The sequence below is a fragment of the Ziziphus jujuba genome, chromosome 1, assembly GCF_031755915.1.
Source record: "Ziziphus jujuba cultivar Dongzao chromosome 1, ASM3175591v1".
Lineage (NCBI taxonomy): Eukaryota > Viridiplantae > Streptophyta > Magnoliopsida > Rosales > Rhamnaceae > Ziziphus > Ziziphus jujuba.
Genome location: NC_083379.1, coordinates 15,850,681 through 15,867,832, shown reverse-complemented (window position 1 = coordinate 15,867,832; position 17,152 = coordinate 15,850,681). Strand labels below are relative to the sequence as shown.

The 17,152-nt window shown below is 30.7% G+C and overlaps 2 protein-coding genes across 2 annotated transcripts; both read left to right on the top strand.

The window, feature by feature from the left end:
• The first annotated feature begins 588 nt into the window (after positions 1–588).
• LOC107419622 (pentatricopeptide repeat-containing protein At1g11710, mitochondrial) lies at positions 589–3,296 on the top strand. Its single transcript, XM_016028374.4, has one exon. It carries the CDS (start codon positions 1,137–1,139, stop codon positions 3,093–3,095), a length of 1,959 nt encoding a protein of 652 aa, XP_015883860.4. The 5' UTR covers positions 589–1,136; the 3' UTR covers positions 3,096–3,296.
• A 2,153-nt stretch (positions 3,297–5,449) lies between these two features.
• LOC107421010 (ATP synthase gamma chain, chloroplastic) lies at positions 5,450–7,022 on the top strand. The gene has a single exon (XM_016030128.4). It carries the CDS (start codon positions 5,628–5,630, stop codon positions 6,771–6,773), a length of 1,146 nt encoding a protein of 381 aa, XP_015885614.3. The 5' UTR covers positions 5,450–5,627; the 3' UTR covers positions 6,774–7,022.
• Positions 7,023–17,152: the final 10,130 nt, after the last annotated feature.

Here is a 17,152-nt window from a genome sequence, read left to right as displayed (position 1 = left end):
GTGTTAGAATAAAGTAATAAATATAAATAAAAGAAGAAAAAGATTGTTGTTCTATATATTTAGGTAAAGAAAACAAACATTGTGTGCAATCATTTATAGATTGTGCGGTGTAACAAACTAATAACAATACAACAATATTTATTAGACATGTAAAAACCAAATTTTTTTTTTTTTTTTGGTGAAAAACATGATATATGTTTATGTAGTCTATCTATGGTGCGGACGGTTTTCATGCGGACCATAATATTGGTGACAGTTTTTCATAGTATTAGTGACGATTTTCTAAAAAACCATCGTTAATACTATAAAAAAACATTACTAATACTGAGATTTTCATGCGAACCGTCCTCACCATAGAATTTCATGTATCAGAAATTATTTAGTGGGCTTTATTAGACCATTTGCATAAGATGCCCATGTGGCTTTTCATTATTAGTAATAGAAGGTTAATTTAATTCATTACATAAACAGTCCGATGGATAATTTGTGGGTTTTTTATTTATTTATTTTTTTCAGGATAATTTCCTTGTTTTTTGCAAGTGTTTATTAAATGATACATGATAACATATAGTTTTTTTGGTAGAAACATTACTTTATAGTTGCACCAAGGACATGCTGTACGACCATTCTAAGTCGATAAAAATAATAATAATAATAATAAATAGATGAATGAATGAAAAGGAAGGAGCATAATGGGTTCAAGGCCGATAATCCAAACCAAAGCCCAGACTTGAGTGTCGCATATACCGAAAACAAAGAGAGCCGAAGCTTTTCCAGCAAAACAGAGTTTTGGGGTTTGAAGTTTGAACAGCATATTGTTCCTGCTACAGTTTTACGGTCCCTTTCCATTCAAACTTCAAAGCGAGAAGCTTTAGAGGTAACATTTTTAAGTCGGTTCACTCTCTTCTCCTTTAAATCATTTAACTATTTCTTTGCATAGCCTTTGGTAGAAATCACAGGGCTTTTGCTTTGCCATAAAGTAGGTGTTTCTGTTTTGGGGTTGCCTATAATCTTAGAATCATTCAATTTGTAAAGTTCTATTCTTCCCTGATGTTATACTTTATTGGGTTTTCTTTACTTTTGAGCATAATATTGAAGAAACTGGATTAGTCGATGAACTGGGTTCCTAGCATTCTATGTTTTCAGGCTTCTGTTTACCCAAAAGAAGCTATCTTTTAACCCGTGGTTTTCACGTGGGCAAGAAGTTCTCAAACCCAAGTGCTGAGGACATTGTTTTCAGAGCAATTTGTATTAACCTGAAACAGAGGAAATGGAAATTCTTGGAGCAAATATCACCCAGTCTCACCAATTCATTAGTAAGTCGTGTGGTCGGCGAGTTCAGGGTCTTTCCCCAGTTGGCTTTGGAATTTTACAATTGGGTTGAAGACGGCATGAAATTTTCCCACTCGCTTGAATCTTCTTGCACTGTAATTCATGTATTGGTGAATACAAGGAGGTTTGAGGATGCCCTGTCTCTTATGGGAAGTCTAATGAGTGTAAGTAAATTGTCGGCATTGGAGGTTTTGGAAGGTTTGGTGAAAAGTTATGAAACCTGTGATTCGAGTCCGGCTGTGTTTGATGCTTTGGTGAGGGCTTGTACTCAATGCGGAGCCACTGAAGGCGCTTATGATGTCATCAAGAAGCTTAAAGCGGATGGTTGTTGGGTCACTATTCATGCTTGGAATAACTTTCTTAGTCACCTTTTGAAGTTGAATGATATTGGTAGGTTCTGGAAGGTGTACAAGGAAATGGTTTCATATGGTTATGTTGAAAATATCAATACTTTAAATTTGGTAATATATGCTCTTTGTAAAGAATGTAAAGTATTTGAATCAATCTCAGTTTTTTACCGGATGTTGAAGAGCAGTGTTCGGCCAAATGTTGTTACTTTCAACATGATGATTGATGGAGCTTGTAAGATGGGTGATTTGGAACTTGCCTTAAAGCTTTTTAAAAAGATTGGAGTGATGTCAGGGGAGTGTATAAAGCCTAATTCAGTTTCATACAATTGCATCATTAATGGATTATGCAAAGTCGGCACTGTATCATTTGCAAAAGAAGCTTTTGATGAAATGGCCAAGGATGGTATACAGCCTAATGTGAGGACCTATGCTACTCTAGTAGATGGTTATGCAAGAGGAGGGAGCTTGGAGAATGCACTTCGACTATGTGATGAGATGGTCAGTAGGGGTTTAATTCCTAACACTGTTGTTTATAATTCAGTCATCCATTGGCTCTACAAAGAAGGAGATTTGGAGGGAGCTTCGTTGCTATTGGATGACATGATCAAAAAGCGTATATTCCCTGATCAATTCACCTACTCAATCCTCACAAAAGGACTCTGCAGAACTGGGCATGTGACTGAAGCTCTCAGGTTCCATAACCAAATACTTGAGAAGAATCCTGCTGAAGATGCCTTTTCTCATAATATCCTCATAAATTATATGTGCAAAAGCAAAAATCTGGCAGGAGCCAAGCAGTTGTTAGGTAGTATGGTTGTTCGTGGTATAGTTCCTGACATCATCACTTATGGCACTTTGATTGATAGTTACTGCAAAGAAGGGAACATAGAAAGTGCAGTTCAACTTTATGATGAAATGGTCAAGGTGGGGGAAAAACCCAACTTGGTGATTTACAATTCTGTTATGAATGGTTTATGCAAGGGGGCATCAGTGAATGTTGCAGAACTTTTGCTAGATGCATTAAAAAGGATGGGTATTGTTGATGCCATAACCTATAACACTTTGATAAATGGGTATTGCATTAGTGGAAATATTGACTCTGCATTTACTTTGTTTTCAGAGATGAAAAAGGTGGGAATTTCATTGAATATAGTCACCTACAATATACTTGTCAACTTCTTGTGTAAGTTGGGATATATCCAACATGCAAAGGAGCTTGTGAAGGTGATGATTCTTAGGGGAATCATGCCTGATTCTGTAACATATACCACTCTTCTGAACAGTTTTAGTAAGAATTGCAGTCCAGAGGAAGTTATTGAATTGCATGATTACATGGTGATTGAGGGAGTAATTCCTGACAGGCAATCATACAATGACATCGTCTGCCCACTGCTTCAAGGGGAAAAGGTGTGAAGAATAGTGGTGTGGGAAGAGTTTATTCAGTACATTTGGTTTGCATCACTACAAGATTATACCAAATGTTGGATGTAATTATTTCGTAATAGTTGAAAAAAGCAAATGTTTATCCCCTCGATTAAACATGTGCTGTGAATTTTGAAGTCATAATCCTGTTTATATCATTTAGGTGCATGCCATTTATCTTCTCCAATTCAATTTCTTGCTTCAATTACACCAGGATGAATATCTGTTCTTGAGGAGAAAAATTTGCATGACACGGTGGTACCAGGTCAGTTGGTACCACTCCAAGTCATTGTGTGACACATGTTAACCATTTTCCATGTCCTCCTTCCAGTTAATCAATTTTTTATTTTTTCAAAAAGTTGAAACATTTTGAGCGTGTATAAAGTGTTTCTTCTTCCTTTGACTGTGGCTTTCATATCCATAAACATTAGCAGCGATTTTTTTTTTTTTTTTTCTATAATTATGTTTCTATGCTTTTGGAAAGGTAAACATGATTTTTTATTAAATTTGATTTTTATTTTTAGAAAAGATAAAATGATTGTTTTAAATCATTTTTTTTTCCCAAAAAAAAGATACATATTTTGCAATCTGGTGATGGAAAATTATATTGAAAATCCACCATTTTCATGGGTTCTCTATGTATCTTCATGAGCTTATAGTAACAATTAAAAAAAGAGTTAAAAGATATTCCTTGTGGGAGACATTTCTCTTTCTCTCATGAAATCAAACTTTTAGCTACTTCCAATTACCTCTCTTTGCAAAAGCTTGGGTTAAGAGATTTCAGATCTGAAATGAGAGAAGCTCTTATTCACCATGGAAATGGAAAAGCCAGGCCACATCAAAAACAAGAAGAAAGCTGCTGCAAAAGGCGCACTACACGAAACTGAAATTTTTTTACATAGAGGATGGTTATACTTTTTTGTTTAATTAGTAGCTTTTAGTTCTTGGTTTATTCATAAGTTCATACATAAGGGGAAGTTGTAGCCTAATAGCACCTCCTGCAAAAGCTTTTACGTTTTTCAAAAACAAATGAAAAACAATTAATTAGAATGTTAACCTAAGTTATATCACGGCATGTTTTTAACATATGACACTTAAATAATTGGAAGTATTACCAGCTGATTTGGTACCACCACTTTATACAAGTTTTTTTCATTTCCGAGACTTGTTTTTTCTATGATTTCACAAACTAGAATTAGTTCATATTGTTTTTTTTTATGATTTCACAAATTAGAATTAGTTCATATTTTCTTTCTAAATTTAGTATTGTTTTGTTTTACTTTTCATATGAGAATATATATATATATATATATTTTATAATTAACGGCTTTGCCGACTTACCACATATTTGAATCTAAACAGAAAAAAATAAAAAATAAAATATGATCTTTGCCAACTCAATTAATTATATTCTTGTTTCATACGGAAATTATTCCTTGCATTTTAGCTATCATGCATAACAGAAAACCATGTCAAGAGAAAAGGAACTTCCAATCCAAGTTACAAGCTAGCTACAAGAATTAGGGTGCAAGTGTCCATAAATGTTAAAAATGATATATATATATATATATATATTTTTTTTTTTTTCTTGGACGGACTTCTCCACCAATTACATATAGCAGTGTGAGTGTGTGGCTCTTCAATTTTCTTTCTTTCAATTATTTTAATAGTTGACATAAATTAGAAAAAATTAAAGACTTGGCTTATATAATTGAGAAGTTGAAGATGATATTACTAGTACCGGAAAAGCATAAAAAATAACTTACAACTAGACAATTTAAAAAAGATAGGTTATATAGGGCTTAATTCCTCCATATCTTAAGCTAGAAATTACCTGTTAGTCTGTGTCTTTTGGTGAATGCCCATTAGTGTGTGTCAAAAGTAAATTTTACAGACTTTTTTACTGAAAATTTTTACAGACAGTTATGTCTTTACATTGTGTATACTATCTCAAATCTATAATTAATACGCGTCGAAAGAAAAATATTATAGAAGGGAGTTGTTGCAGAGTTGTATGAATAAAGAATTTCAATCATTTCCTACCTTTTTACTATTATTATTATTATTATTTGTTTGGACAGACTTATTACTTTTTTACTGGGGTTCCAAGAGAACTTGTTCTCACTTTTAGCGATGGGAGAATCTGAGTCGCAGAGCCGCATATACTATTTATATTTTTCTTCAAGTGAAGAGAGAGCCTCCCAGTCTCCAAAAAAAAAAATTCACTGTCATTCTGGTACCCACTCAGATCGTTCCACGTCAGATAGGACCCACAAAACTAAAAATGAAAAATTCCAGTCCGAAGAGCAAATAACCAACGGTCAAAATCCTTATCCCAAAACCTCATCCACTCCCTCCATCTCCCTCCACTCATTCCCACCACTTTTACTCCATACCAGAAGTTCACACATGAAGATAAGCTTTCTCTCGCCAAAAACCATCTAAACCAGCAAAAGCAACCCCTAAACAAACCCGCTCTTCTCCTCTCCCTCCTCTTCCTCTCCAACTCATCCATCACCAGCCATGTCTTGCTCCAATTTAACAATGTGGGTCTCCTCAAAACCTTCTCTTTCCGACTCTTCTTCCCTCTCTTTCCGCTCCTTTCTCAGCCCTTTTCAGCTTCCTTCCCAAAACTCACCCATCTCCTCCAACCCCTCCAGATCCTCTTCTTCTTCTTCTTCGGTCACCCCAATCCACTGCGGTCTCCGTGAGCTCCGTGGCCGTATCGATTCGGTGAAGAATACCCAGAAAATTACAGAGGCTATGAAGCTTGTCGCAGCTGCAAAAGTCCGTAGAGCTCAAGAAGCCGTCGTCAATGGCAGACCCTTTTCCGAAACTCTGGTTGAAGTCCTTTACAACATCAACGAGCAGCTTCAGACTGAAGACATCGATGCCCCTCTAACCAACGTTAGACCCGTTAAGAAAGTCGCCCTCGTCGTCGTCACCGGCGATCGGGGTCTCTGCGGGGGTTTCAACAATGCGATTATCAAAAAAGCAGAAGCCAGAATCTCCGAGCTTAAAGGTCTTGGTCTCGATTACACCGTCATCAGTGTTGGTAAAAAGGGCAACTCTTATTTTCTTCGCCGGCCGTATATTCCGGTCGACAAGTTCCTCGAAGGCGGCTCTCTTCCGACCGCCAAAGAAGCCCAGGCCATCGCCGACGACGTTTTCTCTCTGTTCGTCAGCGAAGAGGTAGACAAAGTGGAGCTTCTCTACACCAAATTCGTCTCCCTGGTGAAATCCGACCCGGTGATCCACACTCTGCTTCCGTTGTCACCCAAAGGTGAGATCTGCGACGTGAACGGAAACTGTGTGGATGCGGCGGAGGATGAGTTTTTCAGGTTGACGACCAAGGAAGGGAAATTGACGGTGGAGAGAGGCGTCGTGAGAACAGAGACGGTGGATTTCTCTCCGATTTTGCAATTCGAGCAAGACCCAGTTCAGATCTTGGACGCTTTGCTGCCTCTGTACCTCAACAGTCAGATTCTGAGGGCGTTGCAGGAGTCATTGGCTAGCGAGCTCGCTGCTAGAATGAGTGCCATGAGCAATGCGACTGACAATGCTATGGAGTTGAAGAAGACTCTGTCTATTGTTTACAACAGGCAACGCCAAGCCAAGATTACTGGAGAGATTTTGGAGATTGTGGCTGGTGCCAATGCTTTGGAATAGAGACAACTCTCTCTCTCTCTCTTTCTGTAGGTAATTTTCCATGGGTGGTGTTTTCAAGTATTTGTTAAACAAATTATGTATTATATAATGTTTAAATTGTTAATTTTAGAAAAAAAGAAACTTTTTTTTTTTTTACACTTGGGGAAATATTGGTCATTGTATTTCTCAACTGCGTATGAACTTTGTGCACAAATGAGAAGTGCAATGTATTTTGGAACAAAATCAAAATTGGAGCTATTCAGCTATCGATATCTCTATGTTCATTTTTGTTTTTTTTGGTCACTTGATATATATTTGAATGATCAACTCGGGGGTGTATATGATATGAATACTCGTATTAATTCAAATGGGCTTCTTATCCATATGGTTAACAACATGTGTATATATATATATATATATATATATTTTTTTTTTTGGTTTTGAATTTGCAATAGATGGTAACAAATATAAATCATATTGGATGTGTTGTTTGTTGAAAACTGGATATATTTATGAACCTTAAACACCGATTTATATATGGTCAAAATTCTGAAGAAAGTTGCTCAATAGGATTGTAATCTTCAAATTAGGCTACCTTTCGTGAAACATAAAAGTCTGGACGGGAGAATATTCATCAGTCTCCTGTGCATCAACTTATATCCGGTAACTGAGGGACGTTGGTTTTACACACGATTTTTTCTCATTCTATCATATTTTACTTAAACTTTCCAATTTTTTTTATTTTAGATAAAATATTAGGACTATACTTGCCTCCATAATACCCAAGTGAAATACTTGAAATGTAATCAAAGTCATATTTGAAAATACTTGAAATATAATAAAAGTCAAATTTAAAACACTTAGTACAACTTATATTGCGGAATATTAAAAAAGAAAAAAAAGAACAAAAACTCTCTAAACATCATTTATAAAGAATACCTAAAAATATCTCCAAAAAAACATGAACAAAAATAAGCTTTAACGTCTAAAAGGTCTTTCACGCTAATTAATATAAAAAAACAAAAACAACTAAACACCATTATCGTATGTCAAATCCAATTATCTTGAAATTATGGTGTACCTAAAACCATAACAATAAATAATAAGTATAAAACTCAGCAAGCTACCGAGTTTTTCATAAATACAAAAATAAAAAAATATTTAAAATGATAGTAAATAAATATTCAAAAATAATCTTTAATAACGTAAATATAATTTTCTTATAAACTCTGATTGTTAACTACCTAGTAGAACTTGGCATAACATAATATTATCCATCAGTAATCCATAAAAACTCGAGTGTGACGCATGTAACAAGTGGGGAAACATAAATTTTAAAAACAAGCACTCATACTTAAAGATATAAGTCATATTTCTACTATGATCATCAATAGGTCCTTCCACATGAAACAATACGTCTAAACTCGAAGGTAAAGAAACATAAATTACTAGAGAAAATACCTTTACATGGTTCATCTTAAAACCCGAAAACATATCATAACATATCATAATATATCACATAAATGCCTACTAAGTACCAACAATTAGAGCAAAAATACATATATCAATAATCCAATAATTTCTTTGTACAATACATATATTTCATACAACATAAATTTATAGAAAAACATAAATAAATCAATAACATAAGTACATATTTGCTATGGTTTCAGTTAAAAAGTCCAGTAACTTACCTTGATCCGCAAACTCCATAAAAGATTAACAACCTGTGGATAATACCAACAATCTCTCATAAGTATAAAGCAGAACCATCATATACTATAATTATTTTACTTATAAATCCCAAAATCAAGCTCTTAAATCCAAACTAAATGAATAAGAGTTGATACAATAAGATCATCATAGCTTAACTCTTAAATCTTAAAATCATAAGCCTAGAATAAGATCAAATCACCAAAAGCCAAATAAAAATCTATTAATCCATAAACAGTCTCTAAACAAGAAATTAATTCCTTATTCAAACGATATCATCTAAGCCTGAAAAATTATGAGGGTGCTGTACACATGCATAAGTTACTGTGATTAAAACAATTTCATAAAATAATAATGAAAAAACTATTCAAAACTCATTGAAAAGTTAACAAATAAATACTGAAACTATTAGATTTTTAGAAATCTTCATTTAATATTCAATTTGTTTCTCTTTCATGACATTTTGTATTCATTTGAAATTTTACCGATTCAAACTAAACACTTATATATACTTCTATAAAATTTTGAAAGCCAAACAAGGGTCGAAAGCATGGTCAAATTAAATTTAGTAACTAATTGACGGAAACTGAAAATCAGCATTTCACAGGTAGGAAAGTCAACAGGGCAGGGCGAAGCCGGTTTTTAAAATCCCATCCCCGTTCCCACGGGGAACTTTTATCCCATCCCCATGGTTTTTCCTGTTTCTTTAGAAGCAGAGCGGGGATGAGGATTTCCCAATCGGGGACGGGACGGGGATGTTTTTCCTGTTTATTTTTTTTATAATTGATATAATTTTTTTTGAGAAATTTATATAATATGAATAAAATGTAAATAAAGTGACTAAAATGTAATGAAAATACAATAAAATACATCAAGGTCCAAATTTACATTTATAATAAAATGCATCCTTAAAAAATATAATAATCCAAATATATAAAATATTAATAAATATATATATATGGGGCGGGTTTGGGTCGCGTTCTTTATTTTGCGGTCCTGTTCCATCCCCAATTCGGGCTTTAAAGTTTTATCCTGAGTCCGCCCAACGGTTCCAATTTTTTGGAAAAAAACGGCCCTATTAAGGACGGTGCACTGCGGTTTTTGGGATATGCAGGGCAAATTGACACTCTTATTCACAGGGAGTCTGATCTACATAAAAATTCATTAAAAATAAAATAAAAATATAAAAGCAGTAATATTTTACAGAGTTTAACTATATACAGTAAGAATACTATATAAAAATTATTAGGTCAAATAAAGATAAAAAAACTATTTTAAATCGAATTTTATTCTTTGCTAAATAGACCAGAAAATAAATTTAGATAATAGTGTATAGGTAACTTATAAAATCACCACAGCCAAAATATCATGAATTTGAAACATTTTTTTTTATACTAATATGAGACATGTAGAGGATTTAGCTTACAAATTTTCAGATAAAAATAATTCTATTTTGATCTGTTTTGAAATTTTTACATACGAACCATATTGCAGTCGCACAGAAAAACCAGATAGAATTTATAAATTCAAAATTTTGTAATAAATTGAAAACAGATTTAAATTAACCTAAATAAATTTCTATGGATTCATAAACATGTCTATTTTCATCCATATAAATTTTAGTGCCAAAATAAAATTTTTAATATTTTAAATAAATTCAAACAGTCACTCTGTATAGATCTCCATATAAATTCTAGATTACGGTTTGAATAATAACTCTTCAATTCAATCTTAATCATTACTTCTAGAACTCCAAAACATCTCAAATAATATCATATAATATAAAAAGATAAGAAAAACCAACTTGGTCAACTTCAAAGATTCAAGATCTTCCTTTTTATGTCCCACAATTTGATCAAAAATATTGGATTCCTAACAATCTTAAATGGATACCAAAACCCTAAATTAAGATTGGAAGCCCTTAATATTAACCCTAACAGCTTTTAGGATTAGAAGAAAAAAGAAGAAGAAGACTTACCCAATACCCTAGCATCACAAAGTTGAAAACAACGTAAAAGTAAAATAAATATATTTTTTCTTCCTTTTTATAAAACCAAAATAGAATAAATACCCTTTATTATTTTTATTTTCAATTTCCTAATAAAACTAAGATATACTTATAACCAAAAACTATTAGGATAAAAAAGCTCTTTTTTTTTCTTTAAAAAAATAGTTATAAAACCTTTAAATATATATATATATATTCACAGTATATTATATTCCTCCTTACCAATATTAAATTTTATGACCAATGTAGATTTGTTCATTAATACTTTAGAATCCGTAATTAATTTTTTTTAGTAATTATGTATTAATAACATCAGTTGTTCTTTTTAAGTAAGGTTCATTTTATTTCATAAAACTAAACACAATTGGATTCTATTGTAAGTCAAACCACATCTTTTAAATGAAAATGAATGATTATTAAAGATGGATTTTAGTTTAATAAAGTAAGATCTTAGTTTAATAAATTAAGGTGAATTTAATTGTAAATATCATTTTCTAATAATAACTCTAATTAAAAGGATATGAGTGATTTCATTTAACATCATCATTTTTTTTTTATTATAATTGTGGGATTTGCACCATGTTTGGATTGATGAAATAGGAGTTAATAGGAATGAAATGGTTTAAATTCTTTTTGTGTTGAATGGTTAAAATGAGGTGGAAAAACAAAAAAAAAACAAAAAAAACAAAAAACAAAAAACAAAACAAAAAATAAACAAACAAACAAAAAAGAGGAAATGGAAATGAATTATTTTAGTTTTTCATCTGTTTTATTTTCCATAAAAATTGAGACGGAAAAGAAAATATTTTAGAGTGGTTCTATTCATATTAAAATTTTTTTCATACTATATTTTATATACACTCCCACTTAATTCAATTTGTATTGCATACACCCAATATTTATGTCTAATTTACTATTAAATAAATTAAATAGATACATTATAATTTTTGGATGGTTCTATTTACACAACAAGTTTTGATACCCATACTATATTTTTTAATTACTTTTTAATATTTTAAAAAATATGCTTTGTTAAAAAGTCACAAATACTTCCTAGTACATAAACTAAAAAAAAAAAAAAAAATTGCTATGTAAACTATAGTAGAGTTTTAGAAAGAAAAAAAAAATCTAAAAATGGAGACAATTAAGCTTGGCGACAAGGAAGAAAAATCAACAAAAATAATTGGTTAATCATTCATTTCAATCATAAAATTATACGTATTTAGCTTTCTTTATTATTATTATTATTATTATTTTGTTTTTAAATCTGATTTTTAATTTTTGTTTAATTTTCATTTTATTTGTTCTTTTAACCAATTGTTTTCATCATATATACTTTGAAGTTGTTCGGTATATGTATCTCAAAACAATCTGATCATATTCGAATTCTATATACTAGAGAAAATATTGTTTGAACGACTTATAAAGTTGTTCGATTTATATAGCCTTAATGAATTGAACACATCTGAATTATGAATATCGTACTACTTTAGTCATATCTAGGTTACAATCCGGATAAATACACAAATATAAATAAAGTTGTCTACCATACATAACTCAAATTATTTGTATCTTTCCAGGTTACATATACTGGGTTACACAATCACATCCAGATTATTTAATCCGAATGGAATGAAGTCATACGGTATATATAACCTAGACAAATTGCATCCGTCCAAGTCACATATACAAGATTACACAGTTATATCTGGATTGTGTAATTCAAATGGAAACATATTAGTTCAAGTTTTATGTATAGACTAAAATAAAAAAGGAAAAGGAAGAAATACATTTTGTATATGAACTACTTTGAGAGGAATATTTGAAGATGAAGAACACAGAACCTAGCCAAACAACTTTCTCCCACTTTAATTTATTATTATTTTTGCAAAAAAAATGGAGAGAGAAGGAAAAGATAGCAAAAGAAGCAAGGAAAATGATTGGTGATGAACAAAGGAACAAGCTGATGAGTGAATATGATTATACGTTCAAACGTTATTGGCTATTACACATAAAAAGAAATACCAATAGGAATTGTTGAAGATGAAGGAGATTTAGGAATTTGGGAATTATGGCTATAGTGTATTGAATGAATTTAATTTAAAAGGGAATTGGAGGTAGTAAAATATGGTATATGTATTTAATATATTTAAGGGTAACTTAGGTATAAATGATTAGTGTAAATAGTAAAAATAATTGGTGCTGAACAAAGGAACAAGCTAATGAGTGAATATGATTATAGGTTCAAACGTTATTGGCTATTGCACAGAAAAAGAGATATCAATAAGAATTGTTAGAGATGAAGGAGATTTGGGGATTTTGGAATTTTGGAATTTGGGAATTAGGATTGTAGTGTAATGAATGAATTTAAATTAAAAGGGAATTAGAGGTAATAAAATATTGTATATGTATTTAATTGTATTTAAGAGTAAATTAGGTATAAATGATTGGTGTAAATAGTAAAACTTAAAATAAAAATTAATGTATGTAGAATGTAATGTTGGTATCAAAATTTGTACTGTAAATAGAACTACCCTAAATTTTTACCATTAAGTCCTTTTAAATTTAATAAACACCTTTCAGTTGCCCTAATCCGCATATTGATTTCAGAGGAATTTGTTGATTACCCCATTTAAGGGTTTGCCAATCAGCCAATAACATTATAGTCGGTCTTTACAGTTACCAGTTTCGTGTATCATTTGGTTTTGTTCGAATTATATAATCTAGACAAAATTGGATACATCTGGTATATAGAACTCAAACGGGTTCAAAATTGTTTAGGTTATGTAAATTAGACACTACTTTACATATCATTTGTTTCCATTCAAACTATATAATCTAGATGAAACAACATATCCATTATACAGAACTTGGATGGGTTAAAATTATCCCGGTTTTGTAATCTATATGAAATAAATATATTCAATATACAAAACCCTAATGGATTCAAGTAATCCATATTATATACCGAAAGACTACTTCACATGTCATTTGTTTTCAATAAGTTGAATGGAACTTATATGTTCGGTAAACAGAACCCGAACGTGTTTAAATCATCCATGTTATGTATACCAGATGATTACATGTATTGTTGAAGCAATTAATTTCTTCTATATATAGATTTCGTACCTATTCATAGCATTTGAGCTACTGTACTAAACGACTTCAAAGTATAATGATGAAAATTCAAATAACTTGTAAGAAAAAAAGGGATAGAAACAAAAATTAAAAAAAAAAGAAAAAAAAAGAAAGAAAAAGATTAAAAAAATACATTGAAATAAATAAATTATAAAATCTAAATACTTATATTTTTAGGATTGAAAGGAATAATTTGCCAATAATTTTTGTATATTCTTTCCTCTTTAATTGCTAAACTCTATTGTTTCTAGGTGTCACATAGCCCTACCATTCTTACTCATACATAAAAATGCAGAAATTAAAAACCTTTAGTATTAAATTAAAAATGCTATTTAAGACTCATACCTTAAATGCAAAGCAATATTTTCAAAACCAACTTAACTAAATCCAACAAGTGTCTTTAATAATTTTAAACAAAAGCAACCAATTATTTAACCTAACTAGAAATTAAGGATAATTAAATAGGCATTCAACTTAAGAGCAACTTTATTCTTTAATAATAAATCATTATTTAGTAGTGTTAAGTGTTGCTAAGATGCTTTGATGATTCATCAGAATGAACAAATAAGGTTTACTCATCGTTATTATATAAAAGAAATAACAAACAAAGAGTGAGTTTACAAGTAAACTTAGTAATTTTCCAAGCTATAAAAAATAAATATGCAATTGTCTACCATTCATTTGCACATATATGCATACAATATAATCCTTATCTTATAATGTATATGTTATTTAAATAGCATAGTAGACTTATGACTGGATTCATAATATATATACAATAAGACATAATAAAACATATAACGTCTATATTGATTATAGCATATACTTATCCAATATATCATAACATAATTACTTATTAGATGTTATATCATCGAGCACATGAAACTTAAAGTTGGATTTTTCATAAGGTGTAAAACGCCCATGTATCATATCTTATTCTTATCATAATATAGTATGCATGACTTTTTATACTTAGATGTAAAGCATCACTGCCATTCATAACTAACTTAAACAACGATACTGGAATTTGGTATCTTATGCTCAATTTATTTTATCTTATTAATAGATTGCAACATCATATCATGCCCATACAATTAACAATAATAGATAATGTAATAAGTTATGTATAAAATTCTTATTATTGTAGTAAAACATTCCACCCATAATCATGTAAATTTCATATACCATAGTTACAATGATAATAATAAAAAAATCATTAGGCAAAACTTAAAATTGCTCAATAAAACTTTACATGATTAAAGTAGAAAAATTAAAGGTTCTGCACAAAATCTTTCAGACTTATATTAACGCAAAAACATACAATTAAATTTTACAAGGCATAAATCAAAATTTGAAAATAGGTATCCATAGAGAACATGCTGTGAAAAAAGACCAATTACTCTTAGAATCTAGATGACCAGTTTTGAAAATTTACCATGAACGAATAGAGATATGAAGTAACTTATGTGCCAAATTTTGGAAATTTTAAAGTTTATTTGACCTATAGAAAAAATAAAAAAAATTGGATTACTTATACCATTGTAAATTTCCAGCAAACAAATTCAAACTTATAAATTCCATTTTGGAACAAATATAATTCCAAATGACATGAAATAAAATTTTAAATTTTCCTTAGAATGTCTAATTTATGCAACAAAAATATCATATCAAAACTAGAAGTATAAATACATCAAAGAGATTATTTAACACAAGTTACTTAAGTAAAAACAACGTCTTTCATATTTTCCAGTAATTCAATCAAGTTTCAAAAATTATAATTAATTTTTTACAATTCCATAATCAATGATTCTTAACTTAAAAGAAAGGTTTTTAAGTCTATTTCGTAAAAACAATAATATACTTGGAGATCAATAGACAAGTTAACAAAATCAAAATATCAAATTTACAAACTTAGTACATATTTTTTGACATCGTAGAAGGATTAGATTTGAAAAAATAAAAAAACCTAAATCTAGAAAAATCATTATGGAGTGATTCAAATTATAAAATATTCATTGATGAGTTTAGTTCTTAGGATAAAATCAGTTTTGGAAAACAATTTCTAGTTTAGTTTTTAGGATAAATTCAGTTTTAAAAAACAATTTCGTTCGAAAATAGGTTGTGTTTGGACGAGATAGCAAGTTGTTTTTCAATAAAACTCTATAATCTTTTCCAAAAAGAAATCATATCACATAAATATCTTATACAACAAAAAGAGACCATCTTATAGCAAGTACAAATCCATTTTATTCATATTAAAGCATAAGTTAAACACATAGTAAACAACACAAAGACACTAAATTAAAACAATATACGGAAACTAGATTAAAATACATATAAAAATACATCCTAACTATTCTCTATAATAAGGAAAATTAGCTTGGTTCTTTACAAATCAAAATATAATACCCCGTACCAAAATTGTACTTTATGACTATTTGATCGGTGTGGATATTGAAGTTGACTTTTTATTTATATAAGATATGGCTTTGACTTATGTACCATTGTGTAGTACTAGTTGATACGAGCCTATAGACTGGTAGCACGCTTAAAACAGAGATACGGTTGGGAAGTTATTGCTTTCTAAAGTTTATTATTTGTTTTCTGGTATAAGTTTTTCAGGGTAATTTATATAAAGAGCACATGAAAAGGACAGGGTGGGGGGGGGGGGGGAATTTAAAATATCTGCTAACACGAGCCACATGTCAGCATTTGGGTGGTGGTCATGTGTAAACAATGACCATTTGGTAATTTTAAAAGGGTGGATGGAGGAAAGAGAGAGAGAGAGAGAGATTTTCACTTGAAAAACCCACCTCTAACCATTTTTTTTCTAATTACCCATACCACTATGCTACCCATCCATTGTATGACCAAACTGCAAAATTCCACAGAAAGGAGTCGCCGATGAACCAGGATCGAAACAATTTTCCAATGAGCTTGCAATAGCTTCATTCATGGGTTTTAGCGAGATTCTAGCCAAATGACCACCTTTTTTCACCATTTTTGACCCCCTTGAACATAAATCCAAGTTTCTTTTAGCTCAATTCAAGCTATCTTAGAGATATAAGAAAATCAAGTTTAGGACAAATCTTTTCAACCACCACAGGCCAAGTTTCCGAAATATAAGTTCACCATTGTGATCCTTGTGCTTCAAACTCCGTTTTGGTACATAGGATGTAAATTTAGGCTAAAGTTCTTGTATTTTTCCTGGGTGAGTTGTATGTAAAATATTTGATAAAAAATTAATATTTTAATATGCATTGTATTTTTAGGTACCGTGTAAATCGTGGAATAGATTCGGTGGAGGAATTGGAATAATTACTATTTCTAGGCAAGTGATATAATTTCAAATTGTACTTTTGGGGTATTTATCTGTTTAAATTTCTAGCAAAGGTATATCTATATAATTATGTTTATCTAGGATGATTATGGAATTTTCATCAAGTTATTTATGGTGTTTATACTAATTACTTTTATTTGATTAACAGTTATTTCAAACTTGATATATTTATTTACAAATTTTATTTAAAGATTTCTATTC